The sequence below is a fragment of the Mizuhopecten yessoensis genome, unplaced genomic scaffold (genome assembly GCF_002113885.1).
Source record: "Mizuhopecten yessoensis strain PY_sf001 unplaced genomic scaffold, ASM211388v2 scaffold2671, whole genome shotgun sequence".
Lineage (NCBI taxonomy): Eukaryota > Metazoa > Mollusca > Bivalvia > Pectinida > Pectinidae > Mizuhopecten > Mizuhopecten yessoensis.
This window is the reverse complement of record NW_018404662.1, coordinates 758,394-778,740: the sequence shown is the minus strand read 5'-3', so window position 1 is coordinate 778,740 and position 20,347 is coordinate 758,394. Positions and strand designations below refer to the sequence as shown.

The 20,347-nt window shown below is 36.4% G+C and overlaps 1 protein-coding gene across 3 annotated transcripts in view; it reads left to right on the top strand.

Moving 5' to 3' along the window:
• The first annotated feature begins 125 nt into the window (after positions 1-125).
• The window catches only part of LOC110446282 (pyruvate dehydrogenase phosphatase regulatory subunit, mitochondrial-like), a 39,795-nt gene continuing 19,573 nt past the window's right edge, over positions 126-20,347 (top strand). For 2 of the 3 annotated variants that reach the window (XR_002462443.1, XM_021491345.1), the window contains exons 1-9: positions 126-234; positions 7,390-7,761; positions 8,218-8,484; positions 11,103-11,230; positions 15,664-15,745; positions 17,240-17,321; positions 19,343-19,424; positions 19,781-19,902; positions 20,197-20,311. Coding sequence is in view for 2 of the 3 variants with exons in the window: in XM_021491345.1 (XP_021347020.1) it covers positions 8,231-8,484; positions 11,103-11,230; positions 15,664-15,745; positions 17,240-17,321; positions 19,343-19,424; positions 19,781-19,902; positions 20,197-20,311 (865 nt within the window). In the remaining variant the exon portion in view is untranslated. The remainder of the gene's footprint in view (positions 235-7,389; positions 7,762-8,217; positions 8,485-11,102; positions 11,231-15,663; positions 15,746-17,239; positions 17,322-19,342; positions 19,425-19,780; positions 19,903-20,196; positions 20,312-20,347) is intronic. The other variant, XM_021491346.1, reaches the window with a different exon arrangement.

Below are 20,347 nucleotides of genomic sequence, written 5' to 3'. Positions count from 1 at the left end.
AGTAAATTGTGGAGAGAATGAGTATTTTTAGGAAAATTGTATTTTCTATAATTAATTCATGATGTCAATTTGAAGACAGCTAACGCTATGTCAGATAATTTTTATTTCTAACGTCATAAGGGGTTTTGTAGCAGACAGAAAAATTCATCGCAGACATCTGAGACATTATTATCCCCGATATGCCCATTATCATTTCTTAACGGCGGTCGTATGTTTACTTGCTTTCAGCAAATGGTGAGTATGCATGAACTGTTTGTGCTGTTCTTAATGAATCTGAATGACAACAGTCTTATCGACTTTGTTTATACAATTGTACGTCTTACCAACCATATCATATAGGCGCTTGTATAATACCTGAGTTAAATCCAAAATCAACTACTTACATATATATGTAAGTTGTGGATTTTGTATTTTAGCTCAGGTATTAAATACCAGATACAAGCGCCTATGTTCCAACTCGGGCTATATGTGGCTGTGGTCGTAGGCGCTTAGTTACCGTTGAACTAGATTTGAATTAGGCCTATATAAATGTCCTTACACATGTGCATTGCAGAAATCATTCAAAAAGTCCAGTACATTCTGCCAATTAAACTTTACAGTAGTAAACGCTTATTAATAGCTGTATCGACCTTTCTGGAATGAGTCTTTTGAGCTAATTTCATTTAATAGACATTTTTAGCTCATGACTGCCCAAGGGCAAGTGAGCTTATGTCATGGCGCTGCGTCTGTCCGTTGTCCATCAAATTTTCCTTTAAACCACTTCTGAAGAATGGACAGACCCAGAGTCATGATATTTGGCTAAAAGCTTAGAGCCCCACATAGTTTGAGAACAAAAATGACCTTGATCTACTTTCAAGGTCACAGGGGTCAAATATGTCAAACATTTTAAACGACTTCTTCTAAAGAACTAAAAGGTATAGACTCATAATATTTGGCTGGTGGCTTCCTGGGATAGAGCCCGACAAAGGTAATTGAGAATGAAAATAACCTTGAGAACTGTAAGGTGTAAGGTATAGAATCCTTCTATTTATTTGGTAGCTTATTGGGGTGGAGCCCTACAAAGTCTGAGAATGAAAAAGACCTTGACCTATACTTTCAAAGTAACACTAACAGGGGTCAAATATGCCAAACACTTCAAACCACTTCTGAAGAAAAACTGAAAGGTAAAGAATCTTGATATTTGGCTGGTAGGGATGAAGTCCGACAAAGTCTGCGAATGAAAATAACCAGGATCTACTTTCAAGGTCACGGGTCAAATGCGTCAAACACTTTAAATGACTGTTCTTAAGATCTGAAAGGTATAGAATCTTGATATTTGGCTGGTAGCTTCTTGGGGTGAAGCCCGACAAAGTTTGAGAAAGAAAAAGACCTTGACCCATTTTCAAGGTCACAGGGTTTAATATGTCAAAAACATCAAACAACTTCTGAATAAATGAAAGATGACCATTGTTTGCAATTAAAATATTTGTAGTACAATATGATCTTTAATGAGAATATTTTTCTTTGACTGCTTAAATATCAAGGTGAGCGCTATAGGCACAGCCTCTGGGCCTCTTGTTCTATTTAAACGAAAACAACACAAAGTCACATTCAAAAGATTATATTAATATTTTGATTACAAAAGACAGGAAATAAAAGTAATCTTTTAAAAAAAATGTTAATGTAAAATTAAAATTAAAGTGTCAACTGTAGTGTCAACATTACCACAAAACACATAGTTTTATGCGACTTTGCGTTATTTTTATTAAAAATAAACCTGAAATCTTAGTAAGTATATCTCAATACTGTGCAGCTATAAATCATAGGTGGATAGGTATACAGGTCTTTACAGCTATATAGCTCAATTAGAGGAGTGAGGTACTGGACCTGATTCAAGTCAAGGTCAACTTAGCCGATACCTTCCCCGGCAATCCAATTACCTTTACAGTGAAATGGTATGTTATGCACATTTTCTATCAGTAATTATACACTTCTTTGAATATGAATTCAGCAAAATCTGGTCATCATTTCCATGAAGAGATACGATTGATACTTATCTGTTATGCCACTTTAACGAATAAAATTCAACAATGAAATCTGACAGAAAAAATCATCATCAAATGACTGGATATTAAAAGTCTAGCTCAGCAATTTTAAAGAGGCCTAGGAAGATTACATTTACCATCCAATAGGCCAGATTGGAGCGATTGATTGGACAATAGTGAAGAATTCAGATACATTTCAACTTGTTGAAAAAATATACCAAGTGCCTTATTCTGCACCTGACATAGTTAAACTTAAAGGCATGGCCACTTTCGTTTTTCGCATTCCTAACAGTCGGACAGATGATTTGATGTTGTTTTCTAGCTGACCTTGGCAAAGACTTTTGAGGCCTGTACAGTGTTAACCATTGCAGGACTGTCTGGTTATACCTATAAAGTATTATATCCAAAAATTTAGACAGATTGGTTGATACACATAAATGACAAAGGCCTGTTTACATGTATATAAAAAAAAGACAATTATTTTTAACGGTCTAACCATCAATTTTGGGGGGAGAAAGAGTAAAAAGTGTATTTATCAGTAAGCTTATTAAGGTAAAGTAAATGCTTATGTCTTAACAATTTTATTAATTATAAACAGCATAGATACTATATGAGCTTATTTAAGGAATGACCTTCATTTTGACTGCGTATACACAGTCAAACTGAAGATCAATTCTTATATTTACATATTTTCGTACTATGATGGTACACTCAGAATAAAGCTAACTCCAATACATTTGCTTTTATAATGGTACAAAGCCTCCGTAACGTGCGTAAATCCAAACAAATGAACAGCCTACAGCCTGCGAGCAGCGATGGATCTCCAACGTTACCATTATGACGTCACAATGTAAATTACATCATCAATAGGAAACAATGGTCTCCAAGGAATCTCACTGTGTATACGGTAATGTATATGCAGTCACGGTTTACACAGCTTCAATGGGAGCGAATGTAAATATATAGTATTGTAAAGAACAAACAAACAAATTGTGACCAATCACATTTATAATTAAAATAGGCCATAAAATCTGTTTAAATAAATAAAAAAAAGATTGATACCCCAAATTTTTCCTGCAAAGATTTGCTTGAATCAGCACATAATGTTTGACTCGGACCAAGATGGGAAAGCGGGGCATAAATCATGACAATGAAATAGCATATGTTGGTATTTCTACTATTATCTGCAATGCAATATAGGTGGGCTTATTGCCACACGTGGGCTTGCTCATATGGCCCATGCTAGAATTATTTGTAATGTAATTCAGCTGTTAAGTGAAATATTTATCAGTGGACTTAGCAAGAAGTCTACCAAAAAATGATATTCTGATATTTTAAACTGACGGACAGGTTCATAATTGATAGGGAGCATCCCATAAGGTATAAGGTACATATCCTAATAATGGCCTTTTAATTGATTTTTATATATACCCTTCTGAATACCCTATAAAGTAGACAATGATAAGAACACTACGTAAGACTTTTTGAAAATTTTGCACCATATGGATGTAATATAATGACCTTGCTGACTCTGTAAGGAAATTTGTCATAAGTCACGAAGGTATTGTTTTTGTTCAATCTGCATTAAGTATAGACATAATCATTGTCAGGGAGGACATCAACATGACAACAGTATAGCCAAATACAATGTTACGTTATTTTGAAGACAATGTAGAAACTCTAGAAGAAGCAAGGGTGACCACAATGTTTGAACAACAGTGTACCTGTTCTATCTCTGTATTATGAACATAACAAGAAGATTCTACTAAAAGTGTTCCTGATGACATTTGTAAACTAGCACAGCGATTTACATGATTAGTAATACTGTATATAGTTGTTTTGGCAGACAAAGCATCTAATAAATAGAATTTTGTCTGCAAACTCTGTTAGGTACATTACATGCTTGCAAATAGAACTAGACTTGCTTGATAACGAAGAAAACATTACCTATACATTTCCGTACTTTTTTTCAAAAGATGAAATACTGTATTAGATAGACATGCTTCTTTCTGTAAAGCAAACCTTCCGAATACTTGAATATAAAAGATTAATAATGATGAAGATATATACAGACCTGCCTCATTTGTATTGGATTCCAAAATTCTGCAAGAATCCTGTCAGGCCTATCACTGCTGGCTTTGCTAGCTATAGGTGCTCAACTATTATACCAATAACTTTACTGATCACTAAGCTTGCATTCAATTATAAGAACTTACTTTTAGGAATATTGCCCCTCCACTGATGCATGACTGGCTGGTTTTTGTTTTCATATGAAATTATTAAAGAGCTTATCACGCATGGTTAATAACCTTTCCAGATTCTTTGATTTTACTTTCATATCAAATCACTCTCCGAATGTACTTTATGATATTTACAATATAAGTATAAATAACATGAAAAAACACTGTATTTGATTATGGTGAATCATTCTAAAGATTTATAAGTAATTGGGTTGCTAAATATGTATTTAGACAAACAATTATATACTGTAATATTGTCCACATCTTATATTGTCATCACACAGCTCATAACATTAGTTTTATGAAATACAGTCCATAGAATGCTTGCTCCAATGGGTTCTCCACAGGGTATCTGCACCGTAAACACTAAACATACCCAATGAATACCAGGTAAACCAATCATGGCAACTTTCCTCACTACTTTTGCTTCCAATGCAATCTACTGGGTAATCAAAATTAAATCTTCGCATTGAAAGATATTACACAGCCCATATTTTTTTGTAGTTTTGTATTGTAACATTTGGTCACATTGCTTGCTTCATCAGAGGGAATTTTTCTATGGAAAAGATGTATAGTCCTCAGGTATTAAGCACAAAATCTCATTTATTTCTAGCAAGGCAGACAAAATAGTGGTACAGTGTATTAGCTCAAACTAGATCAAATCATCAAGTAAAAATGCATCTTATCTAGGATTACCATATTTGGTAGCAAGTGCAATTTTATGCTCCCCGAACATTTTTTCTGTTCACAAGTTGTCGCTTTGTCCATCCGTCCTTCCGTCTGTCCCTTTCGTGTTTGGAGCATAACTTTACCCACATTTAGGCTAGGATCATGAAACCTGGTGTGTACATCGATCACTCATACTATGACGATGTGCACTGTGCCAAAGTTTGGGCCCACAACCCCTTATTTACAGAGCTATTGACCTTTGTTGCCCTTTGCTAAAATGTTGCGTCCGGAGCATAGCTTTGCCCGAATTTAAGGTAGGATCATGAAATTAGGTGTTTACATCAGTTATACTAAGACAATGTACACTGTGCCAAATATAGGGCCCACAACCCCTTATTGACAGAGTAATTGCCCTTTGCTAAAATGGCGTGTCCGGAGCACAGCTTTGTCTGCAGTTAAGCTAGGATCATGAATCTTGGCGTGTATATCAGTCACACTAAGTTGATGTGCACTGTACCGTTATTGCCCTTTGCTAAAATATCAGACACATATATACATGTTTGTTAAAACATTGTTTTTCTTCTACCAAACTCCACATTTCAACATATTTTTACCAATTGATATGTCATAAATCTAACCAAATGCAAAATTCACAAACAGGAAAAGCCTCCAATAAAGTTGTTTTCGGGGAACAAACATACATCAGTTCCTCTGATACTCTTGTCTTGAAAGCAGAGTGTACCACACTCACTGTGACCTTATTTCTTCTTCAACTTTTTACACATGTCTGTCTTGAGCATAGTTCCACATTGAAATTTCTACATGAATTAAGGAGCACAAAACCTGGTACATGAAAATGTCTTGTAATGGCAGAGTATGACCATCCCATTTTTAAAGTAGGCTGTTATGACTTTTATTTGACTTTTGACTTCAGACATTTATTATAGTAATGGAATGCCCAAAACCATTTTATCCACTCCATGGCGAGATTTTGTTAACAGCAAAACTATCATCTGTTCTTAACTCCTAGGAATAACTAAGTTTGTTGAGCTAATAGCGTTAATATTTTAAGTTCAACACCAGTGACAACTGTCTAGATTCACAGATACATACCTGACAAAGGCTTCAAAAGTCATTTTTTGGCGGGTTTAGTGGCATATTAGAGTGCTACAGGCATCTGCTTTTGACAACCGGAAGTTTACAAGCCAAACTGGTGAAGTGGGACAGGACCACCTCCTGACATTTGACCCCATATCCATCCGCCATCACATGTTAAAATCTATCAAAATTATACATTTTTGTAAAGTTTAAATAACTGTAGATTTCATTCAATGTAAAATATGTCAACAATTACGTATTTAAAAACTCAGAGGCACTGTATTAACCTGGAACAAATTTTAGGTAGGGATTACAACCATATGAAACACTTCTGTAGCTGATTGGCTGATTTAGTTGTGTGAGTCCCACTTCTGTAGCTGATTGGCTGATTTAGTTGTGTGAGTCCTTTAGCGAGATAACTGTACCATTAAACCATACCAGTAGGAATAATTCAAATCAAACGTAGAATTTATAATGATGCTTGAGTAAATATGTTGTGATAAGATATCCATTTTTTCATGTGTCTATATTCTGTAATCGCCCGGCATACCTAATTACCTTTTGGTATCAGTACTTAAACCGAAGCACGCGACTGATCAACCCACAAACCTAGAACTGATGTTAGCTCATTACCATACTTTAATCACACAGAACACTTGGTGTCAGCTATATATAGCCTATAGCTAATACATGGCTGTCGCCTGTGGAGTGGGATGGGTGCAGTTGCCCCACCACAAACATTTTCGAGATATCTTTTGGCAGCTGCGTGTCCTTTTTTCTGGCCCTGTCATTCTTTAAATTTTACACCACTCTGGCCGAAATAGGGGGCTTCAGCCCTGGACCATCAATTGCAATCGGTGGCCATGCTATTTATAAAGCAATATACATGTATAGTGAGCATTACACTGAGACCAGTAATTTCAGATTTACCTCTTTGGCAAAACAGCATAAAATTTACCCAATACAATGTGACTAGATCATAGCAATCTTGACAACTAAAAAGTTACATAATTCACTGAAATATCTGCAGGTGCAACATAATACATAACTTGTATTGATGTGGGTACATGCTATACATCCTAATTTGAAAAACAAATCTGTGGACAATGAGTTCCTACAGAAAGAGTGACCTACATACAATATGAAATGCAGGGCCATGATTGCACATTATATTTTTTGTGTCGTAATAGGTCACCTTCAAGATAATGTGCTGAGGTATGCTCTATACAGATCAATGTATTACCTGTAAGTAAACGGCAGCTGTGTTGATACCAGGCATATGTTGACTAAGCTTAACATAAAGTTGACAGCTTCAAGTGTTAAGCACCTATAGACTATTTTTGACATTTCTTTTCCAGGTAAAGTCAAGGACATAAATGCAGATAATGTGGTCATATTTACCAGCCGCACCATCAGTTGATATCTTTATCGTGATTTAGACAACATTTATCAGCTAAATCATCGAATAGCTGGAGATTTGCAGACTGAGGAATAACAGTACCTGGGATGATATAACCATGTCATGTAAATCTGTGAGGTCAACATTGTGAACTGTTGTGAAATATATAATGTAAATACAGGACACACATGTGTGAGATATCGTCCTATCATATCCTGATGTGAGGTTCTTGATATCTGTACAGGGCTTCAGGTATTTGTGTGTCAAGTGGGGCAGTCCCTAATAGACCTGTCAGTTATGTCAAATCTTCAGTGAGGACAACAGACTAGGGGTAAGTACTGTCAAAATAAGTTTTCATATTAATTAATAGAGAGATTTTTCTGATTAGTTAAAGTAAGCAATTGCAAAGTAACTATACATAAAAAGCTTATTTAATGCTTCTTTATTTTACCATAATTATTTGTGCATCAATCGTATACCAGATGTATTTAATGTTAATATTAATAGTTTTTTAAATATTTTTTGATGTTGTCAGTGGAGAACTCACTTAGCAGTTAAAGTCATTATAATCATAACTAAAAAAAACTGTAGTTGAAGACTTTTGAAGGAAAATTGTCAATTTCATATGGGTATTTATTTTACTGATCGACTCAGAAATATTCACAAAGGAAACCTTATATGCAGAAAGAATGTGGTAATTAGTAAAACCTGTTTAATAAAGGGAACAACTTGTGTAATCAGTAGACTGAAAGTAATGCAGACAAAAAAAAATGTCTGTTAATTCTAGACACAGGAACACAATGGCACTTGTTAGGGGGATCCTCAGAGGTCTGGGCCGTGGCCTGAAATCCCCTGTTAATCGGGGTCTCTGGACCACCAGCAGCAGACAGTACAGTGAGGAATCCGTGACCAGCAATGGAGAAGACAAGCCATCAGTTAAGGTGCCTTCCAGTGCTAGGGTGGTGATCTGTGGTGGGGGGGTTCTTGGGACATCCATTGCCTACCATCTATCTGAACGAGGCTGGACTGATGTGGTTCTACTGGAGCAGGGCAGGTAATGCACAGTGTAATCAAATGATTTATGTAAGCTCATGTTCTATATTGTACTCTATCTAAACTGAATACAGCTGGGAACAATATCTTCTGAATAGACAGGGTTTTGGATTACACAGGTTCTATTTACATATATATGTATACATGAATTGTGCTTGATTTAAGCTCTGGGTTAAACAAATACATTTATATCTGGATTATATGGGGTTAAAGTTATCGGGGATCCTCTGTATTGTATAACATTGATGGGACATTTAGTCTAGGTCTGTTATATATGTAACAATAAAGGGATCAACCTTGACCTTCCTGGACACCATCAGGCTACCATGCATGTTATATATGTGTCAATACCATTAGTGTCAAAATGGAGGTTCTAAAGGTCAATAGCTATGCCTGCTTACATGAGACTCATGCTTTCAATGTCCCTGATATTTAGAAGTGTGTTGATATTCAGTACAGATAACTGATAACAAGTGATTATCATACCTGAGTTGTAACGTGATGTTGATTGCTCTACTGATGTTACGTATCACATAGTTTAATGCTTTACGTGATGTAAAACTCGTCACTGCATTCATACTGTCTTCCTGCTGCACTAGTTATTGATAATAAAGCAATGAAACTGTATGGTTGTTTAAAAAGCTAAGGACTGTCCCATACCCAAGACAGAAAACCTGTAATTATAAATGACTATTTTTCACAAATATGTAGAGTGATTCATAGCCTATATAATATTATGAGGGTTATATAATAATTTACAAAAAATGTCTTTGAACATGATAGGGTGCAATTCTAACACTTGTAAAATTGACAAAAGCTTTCAGTCGCCTGAGTGATGTATAAAAATCCCTCCGAGTCAAATTAAAATTTAGTCTTATAATTTCTATTTGCCTTTTTTCAGGCTGATGTTTAACCTTCAGCTAGTCTGTGTTTATTTATTTAACTTTGATCCTCATGTTGTCATGAAATTAACCAGAGCAACTTTATCTCTGTTTAACTATTAATGATCATGAGAGCTGCAGGAGCCACATATTTCATCAACGTCATTTTTTTTTCTTTCTTTTGGAAGAAGACCCCTGTACCCCCTTGTAGCCTATTAGGGGACAGTCTTCCTGTCAAACCTATCCCCACTTTGTGTGGCAGCTCCGCCAGGTTGGTACGCCCTGCTGGTAATCAGAAACTTGGTTTGCCTGTCTGAAATAGTCAACTGCCTTATCTCCGCAATAGCTTTCTACCAACACTCATTTGACTTGATATCTTTTATCCAGTTCTCTCTATCTATAGGTGACCCATTGTTTTCTATTCTTGGTTACTCATCACTTTAAACCTAGTTCAAATTCGTAGGTCGTCTCAAAGCGGTTCACAAATTATTATCCGTGGTTATAGGGCCTTTGCAACCAGCCAATATCTTTCTCAACTCCCTGGGGAGTATACAGCCGGAGCTGCCATTTCGGCACTAACAGCTAGCATTCAACAACCACATATTCATTTACAGCTGAGTAGACTGGAACAAGCAGAGTAAAGTATCTTGCTCAAAGATACAACATAATGCCGTGACTGGAACCCGCAACCCTTCAGTCACGAGCCCGGTGTCCTACCACTAGACTACCGTGCCTTCAATCCCAGTCGAGGGCTATAATTCTGTAACATAATTCAAACCGAGGCATAAGCCGAGGTCGGGATGTTACAGAATCTTTGCCCGAGACTGAGATTAACCTAGTCTTGCTCAGTTACAGGTAAAAAAAAAAAATCTCGCACCTTTTAGTTCAAAAAAACTTTTCAATTTTGCTAAAGACTACAAGCACCCCATCTGGGGCCTCAAATAAACATTGCCTCTATACTACCAAAGCTACATTTGAATGCTTCAGGGTAAAAATGTAGTCTGTCCTTACAAAGACGACAACATATTTCACAGTGTAGATTATATTTTATTTACAACATCAGATATCTAAAAAAATTGAAACAATACATTTAATGACAAAACAGAATGTTTATAATGCAGATTGTCAATTTCAAGTCATTAATGGGCGGATGAATACATCGCTGTGCAAAAATTCCACGAAATGTCACGTAAAGGTACCAGACAGATCGGACAAGATAGAAAAATCCAGCACAGGGTATGACGTACTTCGTAGGATATCTATATCTGAGGTGCGAGAAAACCCATTGCCTTATTTTCTATCCATGCAATGACTAACTTTGTAAATGGGTTTTTGATTGCTGTCTATCTTCGTAGTAGGTTAGCCATTGTTTTCTATCCACACTGTCACTGTCGGTTATCGTTTACTTTCTAAGCTTTGTACCAACACTGATTATGGTTAACCCACTGCTATCTACACATGCCATGGCCATGTAGTTACCAATTCCTTTCATTTATGTCATTGACTGGATTAATTGATGCTTCGTATCCATGTTTAGGTCATAGATTGTTTTTTATCCACTTTATCATGAGTATACTCATTGCTTTCTACCAATGCTTACTTTGGGCTACAAATTACTTTACAACTGTCTGGTTGATCTGTAGAACATGTTCTTTTTTATATTGTCAGACTGTTAAATTCATATGAATCAAAATCCAGTCAAACGTAAAGTAAACTATTCCTACACTTGTTTTTGTAGACTGACTTGTGGTACCACATGGCATTCTGCTGGAATGGTTGGTCAGGCCAAGGATGAAGTGGAAGGGTCACAGCTGGTGGCCTACAGCAGACAGCTGTACAAACAGCTAGACAAAAGTCACGGAGTGGGTAAGCATCTTATTTTCAGTATTTCATTGGACAAATGCTAAAGGATTGTTATTCTCAAATCTTATTGAACAAGTGCAACAGGATAGGTAATTTAAGCTTACCCTCAATCCCTTCTTGAACACGTATAACAGGTTCTGCAGGCTAAGCCTACAAGTACAAGCTTACAAATCTGTAATTCAGTCTGCATATTGCAGAGTTATCTTCTCTTGAGAGCAGGTATTGATTGATACGTCATTGGTTTGGGTGTGAAAAATACGTCGTTTTCTCAAAAATTGGTGACGTTACTCTCATAAAACAAATGACGTAACATTCAATACCTGCTCTCAAGAGAAGATAACTCTGCAAAACGCAAAGACGGAATAGGCCAGGGGTAAGGATATGTTGATGTAACATCAAAAGTCATATAGAGATCATATCAACAAGAGGTTTTTAGGAAAGCCAACAAAAAGGTTTAGAAGATGACAAAGAACATACGCCGAACCCAAGTGTTCCAAACAAATTAGTTCTACAAGTGATGGTTGATTTAGTACAAATGTGACCTAATATGCAAAAGGAAGTCATTGTCAAGTTTCACTATTTGTGTTAAATTGATAAGAGAATATGAAATGTTATCAAGAACAAATTTAAATTATTTGTTCATTTCTGTTCTTTTTTGGGGGAGATCAGTAGCTCAATTAACTGCACAAATAAAAGGAGGATTGTTTTGCCTTTAAACTGACTTGGAAAGGCATAGAAATGGATAGTGGGAGTCAAGGAATAATGCTTAACTGTCAATCTGTAGGGAAAGTGAGTTAGGAATAATGCTTAACTATCAATCTGTAGGGATAGTGAGTTGAGGAATAATGCTTAAATGTCAATCTGTAGGGATAGTGAGTTGAGGAATAATGCTTAACTGTCCATCTGTAGGGGTAGTGAGTTGAGGAATAAAGCTTAACTGTCAATCTGTAGGGGTAGTGAGTTGAGGAATAAAGCTTAACTGTCAATCTGTAGGGATAGTGAGTTGAGGAATAATGCTTAACTGTCAATCTGTAGGGGTAATGAGATGAGGAAGAATGCTTAACTGTCAATCTGTAGGGATAGTGAGTTGAGGAATAATGCTTAACTGTCAATCTGTAGGGGTAGTGAGTTGAGGAATAAAGCTTAACTGTCAATCTGTAGGGATAGTGAGTTGAGGAATAATGCTTAACTGTCAATCTGTAGAGGTAGTGAGTTAGGAATAATGCTTAACTGTCAATCTGTAGGGGCAGTAAGTTAATGAATAATGACTAACTGTCAATCTGTAGGGATAGTGAGTTGAGGAATAATGCTTAACTGTCAATCTGTAGGGGTAGTGAGTTGAGGAATAAAGCTTAACTGTCAATCTGTAGGGATAGTGAGTTGAGGAATAACGCTTAACTGTCAATCTGTAGGGGTAGCGAGTTGAGGAATAATGCTTAACTGTCAATCTGTAGAGGTAGTGAGTTAGGAATAATGCTTAACTATCAATCTGTAGGGGCAGTAAGTTAATGAATAATGACTAACTGTCAATCTGTAGGGATAGTGAGTTAATGAATATTGCTTAGCTGTCAATCTGTAGGGATAGTGAGTTAGGAATAATTCTTAACTATCAATCTGTAGGAAAAGTGAATTAGGAATAATTCTTAACTGTCAATCTGTAGGGATAGTGAGTTAATGAATATTGCTTAGCTGTGAATCTGTAGGGATAGTGAGTTAAGGAATAATGCTTAACTATCAATCGGTAGGGATAGTGAGTTGAGGAATAATGCTTAACTGTCAATCTGTAGAGATAGTGAGTTAATGAATATTGCTTAGCTGTCAATCTGTAGGGATAGTGAGTTAAGGAATAATGCTTAACTGTCAATCTGTAGGGATAGTGAGTTGAGGAATAATGCTTAACTATCAGTCTGTAGGAGAAGTGAGTAAAGGAATAATTCTTAACTATCAATCTGTAGGGGTAGTGAGTTAATGAATATTGCTTAGCTGTCAATATGTAGGGATAGTGAGTTAGGAATAATTCTTAACTGTCAATCTGTAGGGATAGTGAGTTAATGAATATTGCTTAGCTGTCAACATGTAGGGGTAGTGAGTTAGGAATAATTCTTAACTATCAATCTGTAGGAAAAGTGAGTTAGGAATAATTCTTAACTGTCAATCTGTAGGGATAGTGAGTTAATGAATATTGCTTAGCTGTCAACATGTAGGGGTAGTGAGTTCAGGAATAATGCTTAACTATCAATCTGTAGGGATAGTGAGTTGAGGAATAATGCTTAACTGTCAATCTGTAGGGATAGTGAGTTGAGGAATAAGGGGAACTGTTTGCCCGAGGCCGCTAGGCCAAGGGCAAACAGTTCCACAGGGATTCCCCCTACCGAGGGATGATAGTTTTGACTGTTCCCAAAATAACCATGAAACAATTGTTTTATTACCAAATAAAAATTAGTATCAATGCTGCATGCAATGTTGCCATTGCTTCAACACTGAGTTGCGGTCACCGAAACGCTTGAACGAGGTTCTCGAGGGGGGATTTCTGCGCATCGAATTCGCGCCGGGTAACAGTTCGCTCTGACCGGGAAAACAGTTTTGACCCTTTCACCCCTACAGCCGAAATTGGACGAATACAGCCGAAATTGGACAAAAGGCCAGAAACAGTCAAAAATGACTAATTATAATTTATATAGACTATTGGGTAATAATGCTTAACTGTCAATCTGTAGGGTAAGTGAGTTAGGAATAATGCTTAACTATCAGTCTGTAGGAAAAGTGAGTTAGGAATAATTCTTAACTATCAATCTATAGGGGTAGTCCGTTGAGGAATAATTCTTAACTATCAATCTGTAGGAATAGTAAGTTGAGGAATAATGACTAACTATCAATCTGTAGGGGTAGTGAGTTGAGGTATAATTCTTAACTGTCAATCTGAAGGAATAGTGAGTAAGGAATAATGCTTAACTATCAATCTGTAGGGGTAGTGAGTTAATGAATAATGACTAAGTATCAACCTGTAGGGATAGTGAGTTAAATAATAATGCTTAACTGTCAATCTGTAGGGATAGTGAGTTGAGGAATAATGCTTAACTGTCAATCTGCAGGGATAGTGAGTTTAGGAATAATGCTTAACTGTCAATCAGGAGGGAAAGTGAGTTAGGAATAATTCTTAACTGTCAATCTGTAGGGATAGTCAGTTGAGGAATAATGCTTAACTATCAATAATGCTTAACTGTCAATCTGTGGGGATAGTGAGTTGAGGAATAATGCTTAACTGTCAATCTGTAGGGGTAGTGAGTTAATGAATATTGCTTAGCTGTCAACCTGTAGGGGTAGTGAGTTCAGGAATAATGCTTAACTGTCAATCTGTAGAGATAGTGAGTTAAGGAAGAATGTTTAACTATCAATCTGTATGATAAGTGGGTACAGGAATAATGCTTAACTGTCAATCTGTAGGGAAAGTGAGTTAGGAATAATGCTTAACTATCAGTCTGTAGGAAAAGTGAGTTAGGAATAATTCTTAACTATCAATCTATAGGGGTAGTGAGTTGAGGAATAATTTTTAACTATCAATCTGTAGGAATAGTGAGTTGAGGAATAATGACTAACTATCAATCTGTAGGGGTAGTGAGTTGAGGAATAATTCTTAACTGTCAATCTGAAGGAATAGTGAGTTAGGAATAATGCTTAACTATCAATCTGTAGGGGTAGTGAGTTAATGAATAATGACTAAGTATCAACCTGTATGGATAGTGAGTTAAGTAATAATGCTTAACTGTCAATCTGTAGGGATAGTGAGTTGAGGAATAATGCTTAACTATCAATCGGTTGAGATAGTGAGTTAATGAATATTGCTTAGCTGTCAACCTGTAGGGGAAGTGAGTTAATGAATATTGCTTAGCTGTCAACCTGTAGGGGTAGTGTGTTAATGAATATTGCTTAGCTGTCAACCTGTAGGGGAAGTGAGTTAATGAATATTGCTTAGCTGTCAACCTGTAGGGGAAGTGAGTTAATGAATATTGCTTAGCTGTCAACCTGTAGGGGTAGTGAGTTCAGGAATATTGCTTAGCTGTCAATCTGTAGGGATAGTGAGTTGAGGAATAATGCTTAACTGTCAATCTGTAGGGATAGTGAGTTAAGGAAGAATGTTTAACTATCAATCTGTATGATTAGTGGGTACAGGAATAATGCTTAACTGTCAATCTGTAGGGAAATTGAGCTAAGGAAGGATGCTTAACTATCAATCTGTAGGGATATTGAGCTAAGGAAGGATGCTTAACTGTCAATCTGTAGGGATATTGAGCTAAGGAAGGATGCTTAACTGTCAATCTGTAGGGATAGTGAGCTAAGGAAGGATGCTTAACTACCAATCTGGTTGATTAGTGGGTACACGAATAAAGCTTAAATGGCATGCTCTCCATAATCTATAAATGGTGTTTATTTTTCAGGATGGAAAGAATGTGGCAGTGTTTTTGTAGCACAGACTCAAGACAGATTGACATTTCTACAGAGAAAAAATGCTATTGCCTTGTAAGTATTAGTGTTTTAATAAATAGGGTTCTTAGCTAAAAGGGAATATTAATTAGCAGAAATCATTTATTGTCGTCTAGAATGTTAGAAGACAGTCCATGTGGAATCTCAAATATCTAGAATAAGAAATTTTCCAAATAAAATGCAACTGAATTTCTATTCAGTATTTGTTTAATTCAATCCAGACAGTAAATTGTTTTCCTGATTATCATAGTAAAAAAGTAATAACATCCTGGTGCACCTACTTTTTCTGGTGTCTTTAGAAATGTTTTGGATTAAACATTAACACTCCAATTTAATTGTGTTGCCTACAAAGGCAGCATGTCAATAGGTATTACCATCTGGTCTGTTATCATGTGAAATTTTCTCATTGTCATCTGGATGAGGAAACTTTTCTCAACAGGAAAGCAATCAGATTCTGAGAAAAGTTTCAGGATACATATTATCATGATTGTACCGGTGCAAGTTACCTGTTCCATATTTTTAGCCCACCATCATCTGATGGTGGGCTATTCAAATCACCCTGCGTCCGTGGTCAGCCGTGGTCCATTCGTCCGTCGTCCGTCGCCCGTCCTTAAACAATGCTTGTTATCGATATTTCTCAAGAAGTACCAACGGGATCTTTCTCAAATTTTATATGTAGGTTCCCCTTGGTCCTTAGCTGTGCAGGGCAACTTTTGAAACTAATCGGAAAAACAACATGGCCGACAGGCAGCCATCTTTGATTTTGATATTGAAAGTTTGTTATCACTATTTCTCAAGAACTACCAGAGGGATCTTTCTCAAATTTTATCTGTAGGTTCCCCTCGGTCCTTAACTGTGCAGGGCAATTTTTGAGACTGATCGGATAAACAACATGGCCGACAGGCAGCCATCTTGGATTTTGATAGTGAAAGTTTGTTATCACTATTTCTCCAGAAGTACTTGAGGGATCTTTTAAAAAAAATATGTGTAGGTTCCCCTTGGTCCTAAGCTGTCATAAGTAACATATGTTTAAGCCGAAGGAGGATGGCACAATCTTCTTAGCTATTGGCTTCCGGATGATAGTTTCCACAAAAGATTAAGAAATTTATAAAACAAATGTGTTCCTGGCTCAAGTCTGATGTTTGGCATAATCTGCATATATATATATACATATAGTTGTACATTGAGAATGCCACAATCCAATTTGTATTTTAATGTGATATCTACCTGGCATTTTAGAAAATATTCATCTTGCCTAAGTACCTGCCTCAAATTTAATTTAGCACTAATAGATTAGTTAAATTAAAGTCACATTTTCAAAGTAAGTTTTTCGTGGGAAATATGATAACTTATCAAATATTGATAAAATGACTAGCTGTTGCATTCAAAAGTAGAATTTTTGTTTTGAAATATATTAAATGATAAAATGATCAATAATATGTTTATTATTGGGTGTTGGTGTGAACATGCATCATGTTGTTGATAGATGGACTATATGATTATCTATGGAAAACAACTGACTTGTTATAGAGCCACTGGTATAGAGTCCCACCTGATCTCACCAGAAGAGGCTGGAAAGCTGTGTCCCTGGATCAGAACGGATGATTTAAAGGTTTGATTTGTAAACAAGCTTCATTTCAATACTTTCCAAAGTTGAATGGAAGTGCCACCATATCATTCTGCCATGTTTGCCCTTTTGAATTCAGTTGACATTTACATCAGCTATGAATGCCATGGTTTAATTGATAGTCCTCCACTAGTTCCCTGGGGGACTATAGGTTTGCACTCTGTCCATTCGTCCGAATTCCACATCATGTCCCCAACATTTGTCCAGAGCATATCTTCTATACTATATACAAAAAGTAGAAATAGGTCACTGTGACCTATGGTTTTACGTTTGACCTCAACTTTTGAAAATAGTTTGTCCAGGGCATATCTTCTATACTATTTCACTTGGAGTAACCAGATTTGGTATGCAAGTACATCTTGGGATTTCGGAGTGTCGGGTACAAAAAGTAGAAATAGGTCACTGTGACCTATGGTTTTACGTTTGACCTCAACTTTTGAAAAAAGTTTGTCCAGGGCATATCTTCTATACTATTTTACCTGAAGTAACCAGATTTGGTATGCAAGTACATCTTGGGATTTCGGAGTGTCGGGTACAAAAAGTAGAAATAGGTCACTGTGACCTATGGTTTGACGTTTGACCTCAACTTTTGAAAAAAGTTTTTCCAGGTTATATCTTCTATACTGTTTCACCAGGAAACCAAATTGGGTATGTAAGTACATCTTGGGATTGCAAAGTGTCAAATAATGTAGTTTCAAGTACAAAAAGTAGGTCACTTTTTTTAGAAAGTTGTCAGGTTCGAATCTTCTTTATTATTTCACCTGGAGTATCCAGATTTGGTATGCAAATATGCATGCTTGACTGATGAAGTGGGGATTACAAGAAGTATGTCATTGTGAACCATGTCCTGAGATAGGACCACAGCTCAGTATATAAAGAAATCATAGACGGTGAAGGACTATGGATTGCCTTGTTGACATTGTCTTTGTTATAATGTCTTAATAAACTAAAAATTGGATAACGGTGATTCTGGAAGATGACTTTCACTTATTTGAAAAAGGCATAGTTCAATTTAAAAAAGTGAAATCTTAATAATTACAAATGTTAAATACATTGTACTCCAAAAATGGTAAAAGGAGGCAATGAACTGCTTTCAGTTGACAGAGTCTATATAAAAGTAAATAAAAAAGTTCAAATTTTCCGATAAAGTTTTATTCCTCTTGGCATTCGTATTGATTATAAATACCAACTGAAAGTATTTCATTGCTTAAATAATACACTCCCCTTTCATTTAACTGTTGCTTTTAGCTTTTTTTATTGTAAATAACCTATGTTTCATGCTCTTTGAAGTGTCCTTGGAAAATATGAGCTGAACAATAACATATAGCTACAGGTACTTATCAGCAAGAAACATGCCTTGCTGTTCTTAACGAAGGGATGTTTAATGAGTTTTGTGTGTTGTGTAAGCCAATTTGGAAATTTTCATTTTTATACGCCCGTCGAAGACGGGGACGTATTATGTTATCACGTGAGCGGGCGGGCGGGCGGGTGGGCGGCGGGCGGGGGGCGGTCATGCGAACGATGTCCGCTCGATATCTCGAGTAATTATTAACGGATTAACTTCAAACTTCACAACAAGGTTAATTTACCATGAATGCTCGGACAAGTTCGATAACCGCCATTATCCGACCATAATTTATGGAGTTATGCCCCTTTATCGACTTGTCGAAACAGTGTCCGCTCGATATCTCAATTAATTATTAACGGATTAACTTCAAACTTCACAACAAGGTTAATTACCATGAAACCTCGGACAAGTTCGATAACCGCCATTATCCGACCGTAATTATTGGAGTTATTCCCCTTGGTTTCATTAATGCGATGCATGTGTTCCATGATGTTGAATTGCACTCATTGATCTACCAGTTATGTTGAATGATTTCTCTTTCAATATCAATTACTCACAAATACTTCATATATTTCAATCATACAAACAACTGCTCATTCAATGTGTGACGGGCGTATTATATACCGCTCGCGGTAACCTTGTTCTGTTTTACCACTAGGGGGCACTGTGGGTGCCTGATGATGGAGCGGTCACTCCGCCAGATCTTGTGACAGCTTTCACCTCCATCGCTAGGGAGAAAGGTACTAGTGGCCACATGTAAATCTTGAATGGAGTTATCACTGTTCACAAGTATACCGCCTCAGTTTAACGTGATTTCTACAAATGGTAATGTGTTGTAACATCTATCCAAAATAAAGTAACTCAATTACCTTTATAATGTTACATAAAAAGAGACATTTAGGTGCTGTAGATATGAGACTTTGGGTCTTCTATATCATTGAATATGTTTTCATTTCATACAATATTTATTACGAGAGCAATGGGAGTACATTACATTTTAAATGACCAGTCCTTGTAGTGTATATTGAGATACAGTAATATTTGTGGTTTCAGTGAAATCTTTTTATAGTTTCATAGTGTACTCCTTTTTTCTCAGGTGTAAAGATCATGGAGGGTGTGAAAATAGATAAAATTCACACCAAAAATGGTCGTGTATCCCAAGTGACAACATCCCATGGTGATATAGACTGTGAATACTTTGTCAACTGTGCTGGTCTGGTGAGTTGGTATAAATGGTGAAGTGTAATTGTACCTAATGATTGTCTTGTTCTCCTGTCACGAGACACCATATCAGAATTTTTACATTGTAACATTGACATATCGTCCCCAGTTTTATCATCATACCGGTAACCTACCAAAAAAATCCTAACCCATCCATAAATATTTATATATACAACATTTGTATTGTATCTAGTCAGTAACAATTATTTAGTGAGGATTACTATAAAGGACTACTAGTTGCTCTCATCATCAAGTTATTTATATAATCTGTCAATGTTTGTATGTTGGCAGTGGGCAAGAGAAGTAGGGACAAAGTCTGAACCAAATGTCAGAATTCCTCTCCATCCAAATGAGCATTTCTACCTGGTCACGGCACCCATCAAAGGGCTGGACCCCTTAATGCCAGGTGAGTGCTACATATTATTAGATATATCGATTTGGG